This window comes from Macrotis lagotis, chromosome X, assembly GCF_037893015.1.
Source record: "Macrotis lagotis isolate mMagLag1 chromosome X, bilby.v1.9.chrom.fasta, whole genome shotgun sequence".
NCBI classification, from domain to species: Eukaryota; Metazoa; Chordata; class Mammalia; order Peramelemorphia; family Peramelidae; genus Macrotis; species Macrotis lagotis.
The window spans coordinates 581,558,083-581,574,089 of record NC_133666.1 but is presented as its reverse complement, the minus strand read 5'-3'; the positions used below and the strand labels follow the sequence as shown (position 1 = coordinate 581,574,089).

Below are 16,007 nucleotides of genomic sequence, written 5' to 3'. Positions count from 1 at the left end.
ACTCACTCAGCCACTCTGAAGTTTAGGGTTGGTCATGCTAAAAAGGGTTTTTGGACTTCTGATTTCTGAGAAGCTCATGGGCCTGATTCTGAGCTTAACTAGAAAATGGCAAATCTCCAAAAGGAGAACTAAGAATTAAGGGGAACCTTCCTGTCAGAATTTAGTATCAATTTAAAATTGCACAAACAACCATTGTGTAAAATTTGTACTTCAGTATCTCATAATCATGATTTTCTAGACCTGTAGAATAAGATGAGAGCAGGCAGCTAGGTGGCACAGTGAATAGAACACTGATCCTGGAGTCAGGAGAACCTGAGTTCATATTCATTCTCATACCCTTAATATTTACTTAGTGGTATGACCTTGGACAAGTCACTTAACCCCATTGCCTTGCTTAAAAAAAGGAAAAGTAATTGACAAAAGGAGAATATGTTTGAACTCATTTCTCAACACCACAGTGCTCTTGTATTCATAGGATGATTTAATGGATTGAGCTCTGAATTTAGAGTTAGAAAAACAATTTCAGATCTTGCTTGAGACTTAATAGTTGTGTGACCCTGGGCAACTTACTTAACCAGCTCTGTGCCTTAGTTTCTTCATTTATAAAATAAGGTTTTTGGATATGATGGACCTCCAAGGTACTTTCTAATTTTATAGATCTGATCCTATGACCATAAGTTATTCTGAGGGGAAAAAGACAAAAATACAAAAAAGCAGCTCTTGAGCCCCAAACTCTTCACTTTATAACATCCTTAAGTGTTTTCCAGGACAAATTTATGGTCTTGGCTCAAATCGACCTTTGTTTGCTAATGGTGAAGCTACAGGAGGCTAGTATATGTGTAGGAAATCTATAATGAGACCTACTGTTATTAAGAAACCAAGCTTTGCTTTTAAAATTAACTTTAATGGATTGAAAAACCTATACCTTGGGCGGCTAGGTGGTACAGGGGATAGAGCACTGGTCCTGGAGTCAGGAGTACCTGGGTTCAAATTCGGCCTCAGAAACTTAATAATTTCCTAGCTGTGTGGCCTTGGGCAAGCCACTTAACCCCATTGCCTTGCAAAAATGAAAAAAAAAAACCTAAAAAAACCCTTTACCTTTAAGTTAAATGATATGTAGTATCTATCAGATTTACTTTCTAATATGAAATGAGTTATGTATGATCTCTTTAGATCATACAGAAGAGATTCTATTTGGATGGTATTTTATATTCTACAAAAAGTTCTTTCTTCTCTGCGAGGTGGATAATCAAAGTATCCTTAGTCGCATTTTCCAAAAAATGAAACTAAGATTCAGACAGGTTGTGATTTAACCTGAATCTAAAACTTAGTAAGACTTCCTTCTCAGTTTTAGTCTGGTGCCCTTTGCAGGACAGTTTGCTATTGTATATCACCATCCTGAGATGTTAATTTTGTACCAAGAATGAGATTGTTTACCACTAGGGAAAATTTTTTTCTTACTCTAGGATTTGCCTCTTTCATTTCTCTAATTTCCTTTTATTTACTAGCTATCCCTTCCATATTGCAACTTTGCTCATTGTATTTTTGATACATTGTGACTCAGTTTAAGAAATTAAATGGGAATTTGAGGGGAGTTTCGCAGAAGTCACAGATATGAAGGCCAGAGCAGATGACACAGAAAAAGTTTAGAAACTCAAAAATGCATAAAATAAGTGTATAGTATTATACCTTATAAACACATCTAACCTTTTAGTGCCATAAAAATTCAGATTTCTCTGATATGGGGAAAGGGTCATAATATTTCATGAGGATTTTCCAGATCCAGGGGATGGGTGGGTGAGGGCCACAAGGACTTCGCTCCCAATCCCAGTCATATGGAAAGGAAAATTGCATAAACAGAAAAAGTTGTTTTCTTGATGATGTTAACAAATATGTGTGATACTTTAGTTTTATTTCTCTGCAGCATCAAAGGAAAATTTCTTCTGGAAAGAAGGGGAAACTTACTGCCATGTCTTTCTCCAGTTGTAGTAATTATGTTATATTTTAAATATATCTTTTTTTTTCTTTTTCTCTTAAACAGATGACCCTCGAACAATTATAGCCAATCTCACTGTGAGTACCTATGATTTTTAGGCTTCTTCTCCCAGGTTGCATTTCTCATGTTCACTCCATGTGTTCATATTTTTTCATGATGTTCAATATTTGTTGATCTGAAAGGTTCTATGAATTTCTGGACTATGGGCAACTGGAGGCTCACAAGAGTCTTGGCAAGAGCCGAATGAAGAATATTTATTTGCTCTATCCATTAGAAATGTAAAGTAATCATTTAAAATAAATATTTACTTCTACTCTAAACTGTATCTTTATCCATCTCTTCCCCAAACTAATAGATGTATAAAAAAATGTGCATACATATACATATGTACCTGCACATACCCATATATAATAATGCATATATACTTCAAACCAGAAACATGTGACCATGACCCACCACTCTTCCAGGTGTGGCCCAAATCTTATTATAAAGTAATTGGGATGGGGCAACTAGGTGGCACAGTGGATAGAGCACTGGCCCTGGAGTCAGGAGTACTTGAGTTCAGATCTGACCTCAGACACTTAATAATTACCTGTGTGGCCTTGGGCAAGCCATTTAACCCTTTGCCTTGCCAAAAGAAAAAAAGTAATTGGGAAATATTTTACAAAATAAAATACAATAAAACAGAGAATATTATATTTTAAAGCTAGGTCAATATGTCATCTGCAGGAATTCTTATACAAGGATTAGTGACTTCCCATTTCTACTTAAGTTTGACAAAACTGCTCTAAAATATCTGACTTACGAAATGTTTTTGATTGCTTTACTTGTGAAACAATTCTTTTAATAATACTTTTTTCTTTGGTGAGTATTATGCTTTTGTCTGAATTTTGAAGGCTTGTTATTTTCCTAAATCATGTCTTTGCATTTGAGCTAGACTGGTAGAATAGAAAGTGGCCATTTTATTCTTTCTATGATTCCAATTTTGTAGTAATAATCTGAATGACTTTTTTAGTGACATAGGTATCAGTAGCTAATTGAATTTTACAATTGAGTTTCTTTTTATATCAATATTATCTGGTTAATAATGGAAAGGTATAATGTAAAGAGGCATTTGTTTGCACAGTGGTCAGAGAGCAAGAAAACATGATCCTGAATGAATCACTTAACCTCAGTGTCCCCCTTGCTAGCCTCAGTTCCATAGGAGCTGATGTTTTTAGAGAAGAAAATTTGAGTCAAGTAATAATGCCCTCCTTGGGAGGAGAGGTAATCAAAAAACCTTCCCTTCCCATCAAATTTTAAGAGATGGGCTCAAGGGGCCATGCTACAACAATCTCATTCTTGGTATAAAATTAACATCTTCTCAGGACTGTGATATACAATAGCAAACTGTCCCGCAAAGGGCACCAGACTAAAACTGAGAAGGAAGTCTTACAAAATTTTAGAGTCAGTTTAAATAGAAACCTGTGGCTTATATTCCCAAGTTTTATCAATCTTCTGACTCTTGCACTCACCCCTGCTCCACATCTGTTTTGATGGGTTCCATTGATGCTTTTCAGGCCCAAAGTATCCTAGGGCCAAAATCATCTGAAAAACACTCGCTGGAATTTATGAACTTGTTGGTATAGAATCTGATTGGGGTAAATAGATTCACAGATTTCTTACTGATGCATTGCATACTCCTAGTGAAGTTTCAGTTCTACTAATGCTCCTACAGCTTACACCTTGAAATCTATATCTCCTTACTTGCATTTCAGTGTAAAAAACCAGATCAGCACTTTAAACCTTATATGAAACAGAACCTTCCCAAACGCCTTCACTATGCCAATAACAGAAGAATTGAGGACATTCATCTGCTGGTGGACAGAAGATGGCACGTAGCAAGGTAATTAAGTTATTGTCTCTCTTCCTCTCTTGCTGACTTCTGGACAATTGAAGCTCTTGAAGGTTAATACTAGAGGAAGGAGCTAGGTGAGAAAATTAGAGAAGTAATTCTGATCCAAATATGCAAGATTGGCAGTACTGAAATGTTCTCTCCTCCTTTTTTTTACTCCCTTTATTCCCCCTTTTCTATCTTTCCCTTATTTTTTTCTTTCCCCTTTCCTTCTTTCCCTTTCTCCTGTCTCCTCTTCCCCATCTCCCTTTACAGCTTCTCTCCCCACTCTCTCCTCCTCTACCTCTGTCTCTTCCTCTCTCCATCTCTCTCCCTTACCCTTTTACCTTTCCTCCATCTCTTCTCTCAATCTCATCTCTCCTTTTCTCGCTCTCTTCCTTTCCTTTTCAGTCATTGCTGTCTTCTTAGAATTATTTTTAAGTCAAAGGAAGTGCCAGGATATTGTCCTAGAAAATGAGGCTGATTTTGTCTTGGTTAAAAGCAGTATCTGTTGGATAGAGGACTCCAGGAATTTTTGTTAATACTTGGGGTTTCTCCTTTGGGTGACCATTTTAACATAATGGGTTTGAGATATTTTACACATGTACTTTCTCTGAAACAATGAAAGATTTTTTTATAGAATAGAAAAAGAAAATCTGATTTTTTTTCTTCTTGGAGACCATGCTTACTAGTTGACCACTGTTGGTGTTTGATATTGAGCAAACTGTCCATTCTTTTTGGCTCTAACATCCTCCAAAGAGTTAATCATTGAGACGGATATCCATCCTCACACAAACCTGCCAGCAGCATCTTCTGCTAAGACAGATATGGATTTTTCCACTCCTCCCAGTTCCAACTTTCTATGGTATTTTAAAACATCTGTTGCTGTTTTTGCAGAGCTTTGTCCTCCTTAAAAAAAAGAAATAGACACACAATGCCTTAATGAATAAGTCAACATTTATTGAACACCCACTGTGTGTGTGCAGAGTCCCCATAACTAGTTGCCATTGGTAGCAACAAAGGAAGCAGATGATATTCCTGCCTTTTAGAAACTTACAATCCTGTGGGTGAGAGTGGACCTTAAATGGCAGAATCTTATTAACAATAGTTGTAACTGTGCAGAGATGTACATAAGTGTTAAGTGTGTAGAGTATTAAGTGGGAGATGGATGAAGGCCAGTCACTATGGGAGGGATAGAGGCTCAGTAAGAATACTCTGGGGAGTTTTTATGGAAGAGTTACCAAAGAAATGAGGAACAAGGGTTGGCTGAGAGGATTTGGGAGAGTATTCTTGAGGAGGATAGGGAGAGGAAGTGTTATGTTGTAAACGACAACTTGGAGGGGAGAGAAAAGACCAGATGTTTGAGACAGCAAGTAGATTTGCCTGAATGCAAGCATGAGAACAGAAGTGGAGAATTACTGGAACAGGCAGGGAAGATGGTAAACAACCTTGCCATTCACAATCAAGAGTTTTAATTTGATGGTAAAATTTCAAAGGCATTTAATTCTCATCTCCTCAACTAAAATGATGTTGCTTAAAGCCTGAGATTGTGTATTCATCTCTGAACACATCACTATATCTGGAGGAACAGACCTAGTGGTAAAACTCCCACTACCACTGTTGTGTGGCACCTTTTTTAGTGTTTTAGTGAGTTGCCTAAATTATTTAAATAATTAAATATTAAATGGGTTAAATTATTTTTTCAGAGTCACATAAGCTGTATGTAACAGAAGTAAAACTTGGAGTCAGGTCTTCCCGGCTAAGATGCTGACTCTTTACCTACTATGCTATAGCTGCCTCTGGGATTGCTCAAGAAATCTTTGTTGGGTTAATAAATTAAACATTTAAGCAAAGTGATTCTTATCATATTTCTTTTATGGAAGTAGTGATTTTGCTTTCTTGACAATGAAGTTTTTTTAATTCACTGTTACATTACCTTTGGATCCCTTATGAGGTATGCTGAAGGATGACATGGAATTTACAATTGCATGTATTTCCTGTTCAATAAATGTCATCTCTATAGTATTGAAATGGCAGATTAAATACATGCACCCAGAAATGATTGTAAATATACTCCCCCAAAAGGTGACTTGTTGACTCTATCTAGAATTTTTTCTTTACTTTCACTCTCTTGCTCTCTTCCCTCTCCAATCCACCTGTTCCATGAATAACATATACCCATCTTATATGTCTATAAAGATCAGTAATCTTTGACTATGGAGCAAGACTGTGTAGAATGGTTCTCACCTTGTTTCTCTCTTCCTAAAGCCACATTTTGACACCCAAATCTATGCTAGGCTCCTACAGTTTCTCATTTCTATTTGGGAGAGAGCCAAATGGACATATAATTGTGGCGGAGGCTGGGCATTAAACCTTAGTCAATAGCATCAATTCTACTTTTTGTGCAGTTCTGAGTAGGGGGGGGTCTCATGTGAAATGTCTTAATGTTACCTTCTTGGTATCTCAAAGGACATCTAGATATCTACTGTAGAAGTCATCAGCACTACTGCATAAGTGTTATTAAGGATCTGCTATGTATAAGGACCTACTATGTGTATATCTATGCTAGATGTTGAGGTTATAAAAGGAGAGCAAACTGAGCAAATAAACAAACAAAAAACAACAGCCCCTGCTCTCCAGGAACTTTGGTTCTACCGGGAGATACAAATTATAAAATATAAGCAAATACAATCCTAGATAATTCGAGGAAGAAGACTACACTAAGGAGAATAGGAAAGGCTTTCCCTAAAAAGATTTATATGAGCTGAGTTTTGAATAAAGCTGGATAATCCTAAATGGATGAGGTGAAGAAGGAAGCCTGGGAGACAATTTGTACAAAAGACCTGGAGGGATATTGAGTACTGTAGATGAGAATGAGAGGTTCTTAACCTCAGACTATAGATCCCAGAAGGTCTATGTAATTAGATGGGAAAAAAATTAGTTAGCTTTTAAAAGAAGACAACTGTGTTCCTTTGTAATACTATTTGGATATATACATGCATACATACATACATGCATATATGTATGTATTTAAAATCATTCCCTTTGAATGGATGCATATGTTTCATCAGACTGTCAAAGGGGTATATGTTACCAAAAAAGGCTATATGAACCCCTGTCTAGAATCTAGACAGAATGCTTTCTTGAATGAAACTCTGGATGGGAATAAAAAAGTCTTAGATTTTCTTTTCTTTGCTGTATCTGATATATAATACAATAGTATATTATAATACTATCATACAGTATAATAATAAAATATAATATACCATGATATATAGTATAGTATAATATACTCAGTATATAGTATAGTATAATGAAGTTAACACTATATTTCTTTATCTGTAAGTGTGATAAAACTTGATGTTTTAAATCAAAGCTGGAAGTTTTTTGGGAAACTTGATATCATGGGAAAGTTCTAGTAGTGGCTAAATTAGGATAGAGCAAAGAACACAAGTTTAGAAAATCTTCCATGTCACCTTTTAATAATCTAAACTAATCCACAAACATTTATCAAATGCCTAAACAGAAAAAGCAAAGCACAGTCCTTGCCCTTACAGAGCTTACATTCTGCTAAGAGTGGAGAGAGGTGGGAACAGTATGCAAATAGATATAACCAGTGATCCCAAATGAACAATTGGCTCACAGCTGATGTTTTTTCTTCTATTCTCATCTTAAGTGAGTCCTTGTGTCTCCTTTTAATTTCTTTTTATACAGTTGCTGCATCAAATCTTAGAGGTAGGTATGGATCTTTAGCAAAGCCTGCTGGGATTCTCAGTGGTTGATCGTGATGTACAAATAGAAAATTATTTTCTTTTTCTTTTATTTTAAATCCATTTACATCCCCCCCCCCCAAATATCCTTTGGTTTATTAAACCTGCACTTTGAGGAATGATCTCACAATTCCAGAAGAATCCCTGACTGATGATATTGTTTCAATGTAGGAAACCCGTAGATGTCTATAAGAAAACAACAGGAAAATGCTTTTTCCAGGGAGATCATGGATTTGACAACAAGGTCAATAGCATGCAGGTATGAGCCAGAACTAACACTATCCAACCATCTACTTTACTTCTTTTCCTGTATGAAAATGAAATTCCTAGGCTATGGTGAGAATTGTAGGAGAAGATAAACCAAACTTGTAGACCATTCACTTGCCAACAGCAATGATTTCTAATTGTTTTTTCTTTTCTTTTCTTTTGGAAGACTGTTTTTGTAGGTTATGGTCCAACATTTAAGTACAAGACCAAAGTGCCTCCATTTGAAAACATTGAACTTTACAATGTGATGTGTGGTAAGTTGTTCCTCAAATTCTTCCTTTGATTACTTGCCTTCCCAACCATCAGTGCCATTTCTTTCCCTCTCCTCCAATGCCACAGGCTTTCTCCTTGGCTTGAGGGGCAAAATGCTCATCTTCCTCTAAGACTTCTTTGTTTCTTCCCAGGAGTTGACTAATGGTGAACATTCATAGTGTTACCCTTGGCAGCCTCTTGGGGATGAAACATAGCATTTCAGTTTGACACGCCCAGTCTCTCTGACCTCTGAAGCAAGGGTCCAGCACAGAGATGGCTCCCCCTTCTTCCCCCACCCAGTGCCTGCCTTGCAGCTCACTTATAATTGTGCCAACTCTCAGAGCCAGTCCAGCTATTTATGTGTTCCTTTTCCTCCCCCATCAAGCTTTTAGTCATTGCCTGAGGACAACTTTTCTTTTCTTGGGGGGGGGGGGAGATGAGGGAGTGCCAGTCTGGTGGTTAGAGGAGGAGTCCACAAGTCGGGACTCCTGGGTACTCTTCTCAGCTCTGTCTCTCCCCTTAGGGGAGTCACTGTATGCCCACTTGGCAAAAAACCCCTTACGATGAAATTGGGCTTGTTTATCATGCTTGTAGGCCTGAAGCCAGCCCCCCCTGCAGAGTCGATCAGAGGACAGGACTCCTGGGGACTCCACAGTTATTTATTAATCATGGATCTCTTTTAAGAACTTTGGATGAAAGGCCCCATACATATGCAGAATGTTCGCAAACTGACGGGTCTATTTACCTTTTTGAATTTTCACTTTGATAGCAACTGGCAGGAGCTAAATTAAGCTCAGGTTAGCACCAGGCACTGTCCTTGATGTCCTACCATCTTTTACAGCCATGCTAATAAGCTTGGGTATTCCAAGCAGCTTACCCTAGGCATTTTCATAGCTAGTGAGGCTGGAGAGGAAGCTCTTTCCAACTTCAAAATACACACACACACACACACACACACACACACACACACACACACGTACTTTGTGGATGAGTTTGGGTTTGTCAGATAGAAATCGAAGGCTGCAAAGTATACAGATTAAAAACTTTTCCCTCCAAGAAAAGCAGTAAGCACTTTGAGGACAGGCTAGGCAAAGTTTGAGTGAGAGGAAGAGAGAGGAGAGAAGAGAAGAGAAGAGAAGAGAAGAGAAGAGAAGAGAAGAGAAGAGAAGAGAAGAGAAGAGAAGAGAAGAGAGAGAAAGAGAGAGAGAGAGAGAGAACTGTAGATGAGAATGAGAGGTTCTTAACCTCAGACTACAGATCCCAGAAGGTCCATGTAATTAGGAAGGAAGGAGACAGTTATTATGGCATAGGGGCCCATGGTTTCCAGCAGTCTTGGCTAGGAGCATGTGAAGGAAAAAGAGAAAGAGATGTAGCCATCCTTGCAAGGTGGAGGTGGGATCAAGAAGAAGAGAGAAGGGGCAGCACTTCTTAAATGCACTTCTGTGGTGCTTGGGGAGTGGTCTAGCACCTGGCTCAGGTGCTCCAATAGGCAAGCTACATACTGGTCCTTTTTTTCCCCAAGGCAAGGTAACTTAGAAGTCCAACATATAATTTCCTATAATGCCAGCATGAGCTTGACTCATCAATGGGCAAGTTCAGGTAGCTGGAAACTAGAAGCTGGGGGGAGGAGGAAGCTAGAGGAAAGGTGAACAGTCCAAGGCCATTCCACTTCTGGAAAGGAGTCAACTGGAACAACAGAATTCCCCAGCCAGGTACAAATACTATTTTTTCTTCCACAAAACTTGTTTCCAATCACAACATCCCTCCACATCCACAATTCCTGGCATCAAATATGTCTGTATATGTATACGTATGCACACATGTGCACCTTTCGGTCAAGGCTAGAATCAATATTATGTCAATGCATTTTAAAAACAACTAACTTATTCTCTTTCTCTCATCAGATCTACTGGGATTAAGACCAGCTCCTAATAATGGGACACATGGAAGTTTGAATCATCTCCTTCGTACTAATACATACAGGCCAACCATGCCTGATGAAGTCACAAGACCTCTTTATCCTGGGGCTCTTTACCTTCACTCTGATTTTGACTTGGGATGTACATGTGATGATAAGGTATTGTCAAAGGTAGAATGAAAAATTATGCTAATTATTAATGAATGGAAAGCATTGTACTTACTATGTGCAAGACCCACAGAAAAATAAGAAAGTCCTTGTTCTCAAGGAGTTCACATTTCTAAGAGAGAAGCAACATATGTAGAAACAAATCAGTTTTACTTTATAGTGGAAAATTTTAATCCTCATTAAAACAGCTTTTGCTAGTTAGTGAAATCCAGTAAAAGGTAGGGTCATCTCAGATTCTCCCTGCAGAAGGAGCTTTTTTTGGAAAGATAACACATTTATTAAGGGCTTACTATGGAATAGAGATTGTGCTAAGTGAAGGAATAAAAATACGACAAGTTGCTCCTCATTCTCAAGGAACTTGCATTCTAATGGGGAAAACAAAACATACAAAGGAGCTAGAAAGCAGAATGGAAGGAGGCAGCTAATTAACTGCTGAAGTATAAAATATGCTCCATTATCATATCATCACATTAACTTCTCTCATTCCTCCTGTCCCCTTCCTTTCAAGAGGCTTCCATTTATAGAAAATTATCTTAGTTTTCTGGGTAACTCTATTCCCCTTCAGGAATCAGAGAAATCTTTCCCACTTCTTAGTCAAAACCATTGGCTAAAAGTGTTTATGTAGATGGATTACTCCAAGAGACAGTATTTATCATCATCATCATCATCATCATCAAAAAAGTAACCTTTATCCATAAATTCCTATGACTTTATGACAGGATGAAAATAGACATTGACATGTAAATGCATATTTTAAAGTGAAGAAAAAACTATTAGGGTTTCTGGTGTATTTTTTAAAGAGTTTGGTACATTTTAAAAATTTGACATATAATAGAAATCTTTTCAAAGGTGGGAGATTGGTGTTTTTTTCCCATCCTGTTTTTTATTGTGCAATAGGATCTAAATATGGGAATGAGGTAATAGAAAGAGTGCTTCTGACTGTGATTTTGTTTCCACTTTTCTGGGTTTTGCCTATGAAGAACAAACTAGAAGAACTCAATAAACGCCTTCATCCCAAAGGGACCACAGAAGGTAAGGGTCTTGATGGGAAAGTCAATCAAAGAAAAATGTTCTTTTTATTGCAAGAGAGAGACAGAGAGACAGTGACAGAGAGAGACAGACAGAGACACAGAGGGGGATAGAGAGATAGACACAGAGATAGAGGAGGATAGAGAGGGGGATAGAGGGGGATAGAGAGATAGAAACAGAAAGACAGAGATAGAGATAGAAAAAGGCAGGGGAGGGGAGGAGAGGAGAGGAGAGAGAAGAAGAAGTTACAGTTGGATAAATAACTGATTTTTCATCCATCTGGCAAATGTCTTAGTTTTCTTACATGTGTACAAGATGCATTTGTGCAATATTTGGTCAACAAAATAGCACTCACTGTTAATCTTTCTGAAGAACAGACAGTCCATTCTCTACATATCGGGTTATATATTGAAGCAAGGGGCGTGCTGCTGTTAATAGGTTTAGAGACACACTCATGTATAGTGACACCTCTCCAAATGGGAAGTCAGCTCTTCAGCACTCTAACTAACCAGAATACTGCAGAGGAAGAGAAAGCTAAGACTGTGTGAGCAAAGAAAAAAGACCTCTCTATAGCTAAAACAGATGTTGAAAAGTCCATGCGTTAAAGCTCATGTTCTTTACTCAAAGGAGAACCCCTCAGGCCCTCACTCAAAGCCTATTTCTTTTCTTTTTAAAAAATATTTCATTCTAATAAGCCTGGTTATTTGGTTTTAATTCCATCAAAGATTAAAAGTAGGTTAGAAAAAAAAAGAAGGGTGGAACTGCCACAGGTAGGCACACATTGAAAGCTATGAGAAATGGGAGCTCAAAATCCATTGGTAAGGGATTTGAAAAATATCAATAAAAACAGACATGAATTAAAATTTCAATCTAAGGCTGTCTTGGTCTAGTATGGGGATGGAGAGCTGTAAAATACTTTATTCAGTTTTAGATATCATGATGTCACAAAAGACTTTAAGTGAAGGGAAATCCACTCTTCTGGAGAAGCCTAATTCACTTTTAGATAACTTAATTGTTAGGTTGTTTTTAAAATACTTCATAAATTTGCCTTTTTTTACTATCTTGTCTCTTTTCAAGAAGTCCATAGTACTTATCTCCCTACTCTCTAATCTGAGGACCTTGCCTCATACATCTGTGAACAAATTGAATATCTTTGCTTAGAGTTTCCTTTTTTCCCCCTCATCTTTAATATCACTCAGTCATCTTCCTCCTTCATCTCCTTCTTCACTCCTCTCCACCTTAAAAAGATTACTCTTCTCCTTTCCATGATAGATGTCTCTATATGTGTCCTTAATCCCATCCTATCATGTTACAGCAGATTCCTCCTCAATACCGTTGACTTCCTCCTTGCTATTGACAACATTTCATTATCTATTTCTTCCTTTCAAAACCTTCATTTAATCCAACCATTCCTACTAGGTGTCAATCTGTATTTTTCTTCTCCTCAGCTCAATGTCTTTAAAAATATGACCTCACAAGGGCTCTCTATTTCTTCTCTTCTTAATTCTTTGTAATCTGACTTCTAACATCATCACTTAACCAAAACTTATCTCTTTAAAGGTAACAATGAACTTAATTGCTAGATCTAATTTTCTTTCCTCAAACTTTGTCCTTCTTAGCCTCTCTCCTCCTGGATGTTCTCTATTCTCCAGGGTTTTATTACATTACTCTCAACTGGTTTTCCTCCTATTGAATAATTAAGCTTAGTCTCCCTTGTTGGTTCTACATTTATGTTATGTTTAATAACTGTAGCTGCTCCCCAAGGTTCAGTCTTGGGTCTTTTTTCTCTGTACTATCTTACTTGATCATCCCATCAGCTCTGGTGGGTTTAATTATTATCTTTTTGTAGATAATTCCCAGATCTATCTATCTATCTATCTATCTACCTACCTACTTACCTCAGGAAGACTGGAGTTCAAATCCAGTCTTGGACATTCACCACCTGTGTGATCCTCAGCAAGTCATTTAACTTCTGTTTGCCTTATCTAGTCAAGAAGAAAATGGTAAACTACTGCCATATCTTTGCCAAGATTACAGGGTCATGAAGAGATGGAGACAAGGTGGAACTGAACAATATATTTATATATTTATATGTGTTTATATATGTTACATTTCCAGTCTTCTTATATTTTATTTCTTATAATTTACTTCCAGTATCAGTCTACTTACTATCCTTCATATTGGACACTCCTCATTCCATTTCGTCTTTGGGTGGATTGTTTGCCATACTTAGAATGTTAATTTTGCTGGCTTCCTTTAAGATGAAATCCTACTTTTTGCAGAAAGGCTATCCTGGCTCTTCCTCCCTGCCAATTACTTGTTCCTTCCCATCTCAGATTATCCTCCATAGAGCAGGTAGATGTGCAGTGGATAGAGCACCAGCCCTGGAGTCAGGAGGACCTGATCTGATCTCAGGCACTTAATAATTACCTAGCTGTGTGACATTGGGCAAGTTACCTCATTGCTTTGACATCCCCCCAGAGATAATCTTCCATATATCCTCAGTACATACACATACACACATACAAGCACTGTCAGTATATTGAAGGTAGGGAGTGAATTTTGTCTTTCTTTGTCCCTAGCACTTCCATACACCATAATGACTATTGACTGGCTCACTGACTCTTTGACTTACAAAATTCTGCTATTTCTATATTCTAGGGCCTAGTAGAGTAATCCTATTCCTTCTATCATATTACAACCCTTCTGACAATAAATATAGTTCTATTTCCATAGTCTGTTTTATCCTTCTACTGACATTTTTATGACATGAATGTATGATCCTTCACTATTCTGTGTTCTCTTCTCTGGACATTCTCACTAATTACTAATTGATTATTATCATTAATTACTGAAATCCTTCTTAAAAAAATGGTGCCCAGATCTAATAATGCGTTATATAACTGGTGAAAAGTTTAGATTATATTTAACACTTTCCATTTAAGGATATAGAGAATTTTAGAAAGATTTCTGTCCAAAATTATTGAACTAGAAAAAGTTGGTTTGGTGCTTAAAAGGCTAACTCTGAGCTAAATGGAAAACTGAATGACTTACTTTCTGAAAGTACCAATAGCTGAGGTATTATTCTATATGATTTTTATATTTCTCATTTCTATGAGGGTTATAGTTTTCATTTTGACTTTAAGACTGTCACCACCCTTTCCCCTCAGTTTCATAAACCAATAATAGGGTGTGTTGTTGTGTGTTTTTCCTTTTTACTGTTCCATTGCTAAATCTATTCGTTTGCATATGATTCCTATTAGTCTATGCGTGGCTTCCCATCTGATTAGGGGAAGCTGAAGAAATTAGTTCAAGGGTTTTGTTTTTCTTTGACTCTTTGATTTTTTTTCCCCTTTTTATAAGATCTTCATCTCTCCCACCCCATTTTTCTTAGCTCTCCTTTGATCATGGGATAAGCAGGATATTTGGGAGCTTTTTGGATGAAGGAAGCTTGGATAGTAGTCGAAAGTTAGTGGGCAGCCAAACAAAAAGTTGACAAACTACTGAGGACATAGAGTGCTTTAACCTGACCCTTCATCAGGGCTCCAGTGAGCATCTTCATCTTGTGAAGATTTGGATCCCTGCTTGGAAAAATATTAGATGGTTTGAGTTCCCTAGATATGCAATCACCAGGGAACAAAGAGAAGCTTGAAGTTGTTCTGCCTCAGGAGATAGCTATGAAACAGTTAACAGCAGTGCTGTTAATGCCCTAGTGTCTTTTCTGTAGGCTTAGGCCAGCCCCAGTGATGCCAGGAAACCACTTTGGCTGAGAATAAATAAGTGCATTTGGTAGTCAGTGGTAATACATTCATGAGATTGTACCTATTCTCAACCTCCCCTCCTCCTTAACTCTCTCCAATCTTACCACTGAGTAGAAATTGTAGACTCATCCTAGGGGAGAAGAGGATTTAAGGTACTCCTGCCTTGAATGAATCACCCCCAAAGGTTTGACTCAAAAGGAAGCAGAGTAGCAGGAGATCTGGGAGTTCTGAAGAGGCTCTTTGTACATCATTCCAGCTCCAATTTCCCTCAGTCTCTTGTGAGAGCGCCTGGTAAAGAATCGCTTTTCAGGGTGTTCTCCCTAGAGATAACTAAAAATCTTTTATTCCTTTGAGTTAGAGCCTTATGGGGAAACCAGAAGCTCACAAATCCTTATACAATTTTCTGTCTTGTTCTTCTTTGTATCATGATTATTGATTAAGGTTACAATTAAAAACAGGGAAGAACCAAAAAGCAAAAAAAAAAAAAAATCAAACCCCAAACAAAACCAAAAGTGGATATCAGGATTAACCTAAACCAAGATTCTATCTTTTGACCCCTCCCCCTCCAAAAGAGTGTAGGAGGGGGGCAGAAATTGCAGTAAGATATTTTGACCAAAAGAGTAAGACCACACCTCAGTCTTAAGGACATAACCTTATTTAAGTAAACAGCTGAATTTTTTAAAATGGATTTTTGTATGACCCTGAACAAGTCATTTAATAGTTCAGTGCCATCAGCAATTCTTTAAGAAAAATTACCTTTTGTGGATATGACAATCTGGTAGAAGGAATCTACTTACATGTTAGTTCTTTATAGAAGTGAAATCACAGATCCAGCCCCTAACCTTATCCATCTCCACTTTCATAGATTCTTGCCTCTGAAAAGAGGTGAGAAGATAAAGTGGAGGGGGTGGTTACTTTCTCAAATCTCTTCTTTTGGAGCAAGGTTGGTCATTGTAATTTCATAGTGCTCATT

The 16,007-nt window shown here is 37.5% G+C and overlaps 1 protein-coding gene across 5 annotated transcripts in view; it reads left to right on the top strand.

Moving 5' to 3' along the window:
* The window catches only part of ENPP2 (ectonucleotide pyrophosphatase/phosphodiesterase 2), a 174,669-nt gene that overhangs the window by 129,123 nt on the left and 29,539 nt on the right, over positions 1 to 16,007 (top strand). For all 5 annotated transcript variants that reach the window (XM_074201459.1, XM_074201461.1, XM_074201458.1 and 2 more), the window contains 6 exons: positions 2,042 to 2,073; positions 3,754 to 3,881; positions 7,811 to 7,898; positions 8,073 to 8,160; positions 10,063 to 10,235; positions 11,225 to 11,276. In XM_074201459.1, the coding sequence (XP_074057560.1) occupies positions 2,042 to 2,073; positions 3,754 to 3,881; positions 7,811 to 7,898; positions 8,073 to 8,160; positions 10,063 to 10,235; positions 11,225 to 11,276 (561 nt within the window). The remainder of the gene's footprint in view (positions 1 to 2,041; positions 2,074 to 3,753; positions 3,882 to 7,810; positions 7,899 to 8,072; positions 8,161 to 10,062; positions 10,236 to 11,224; positions 11,277 to 16,007) is intronic.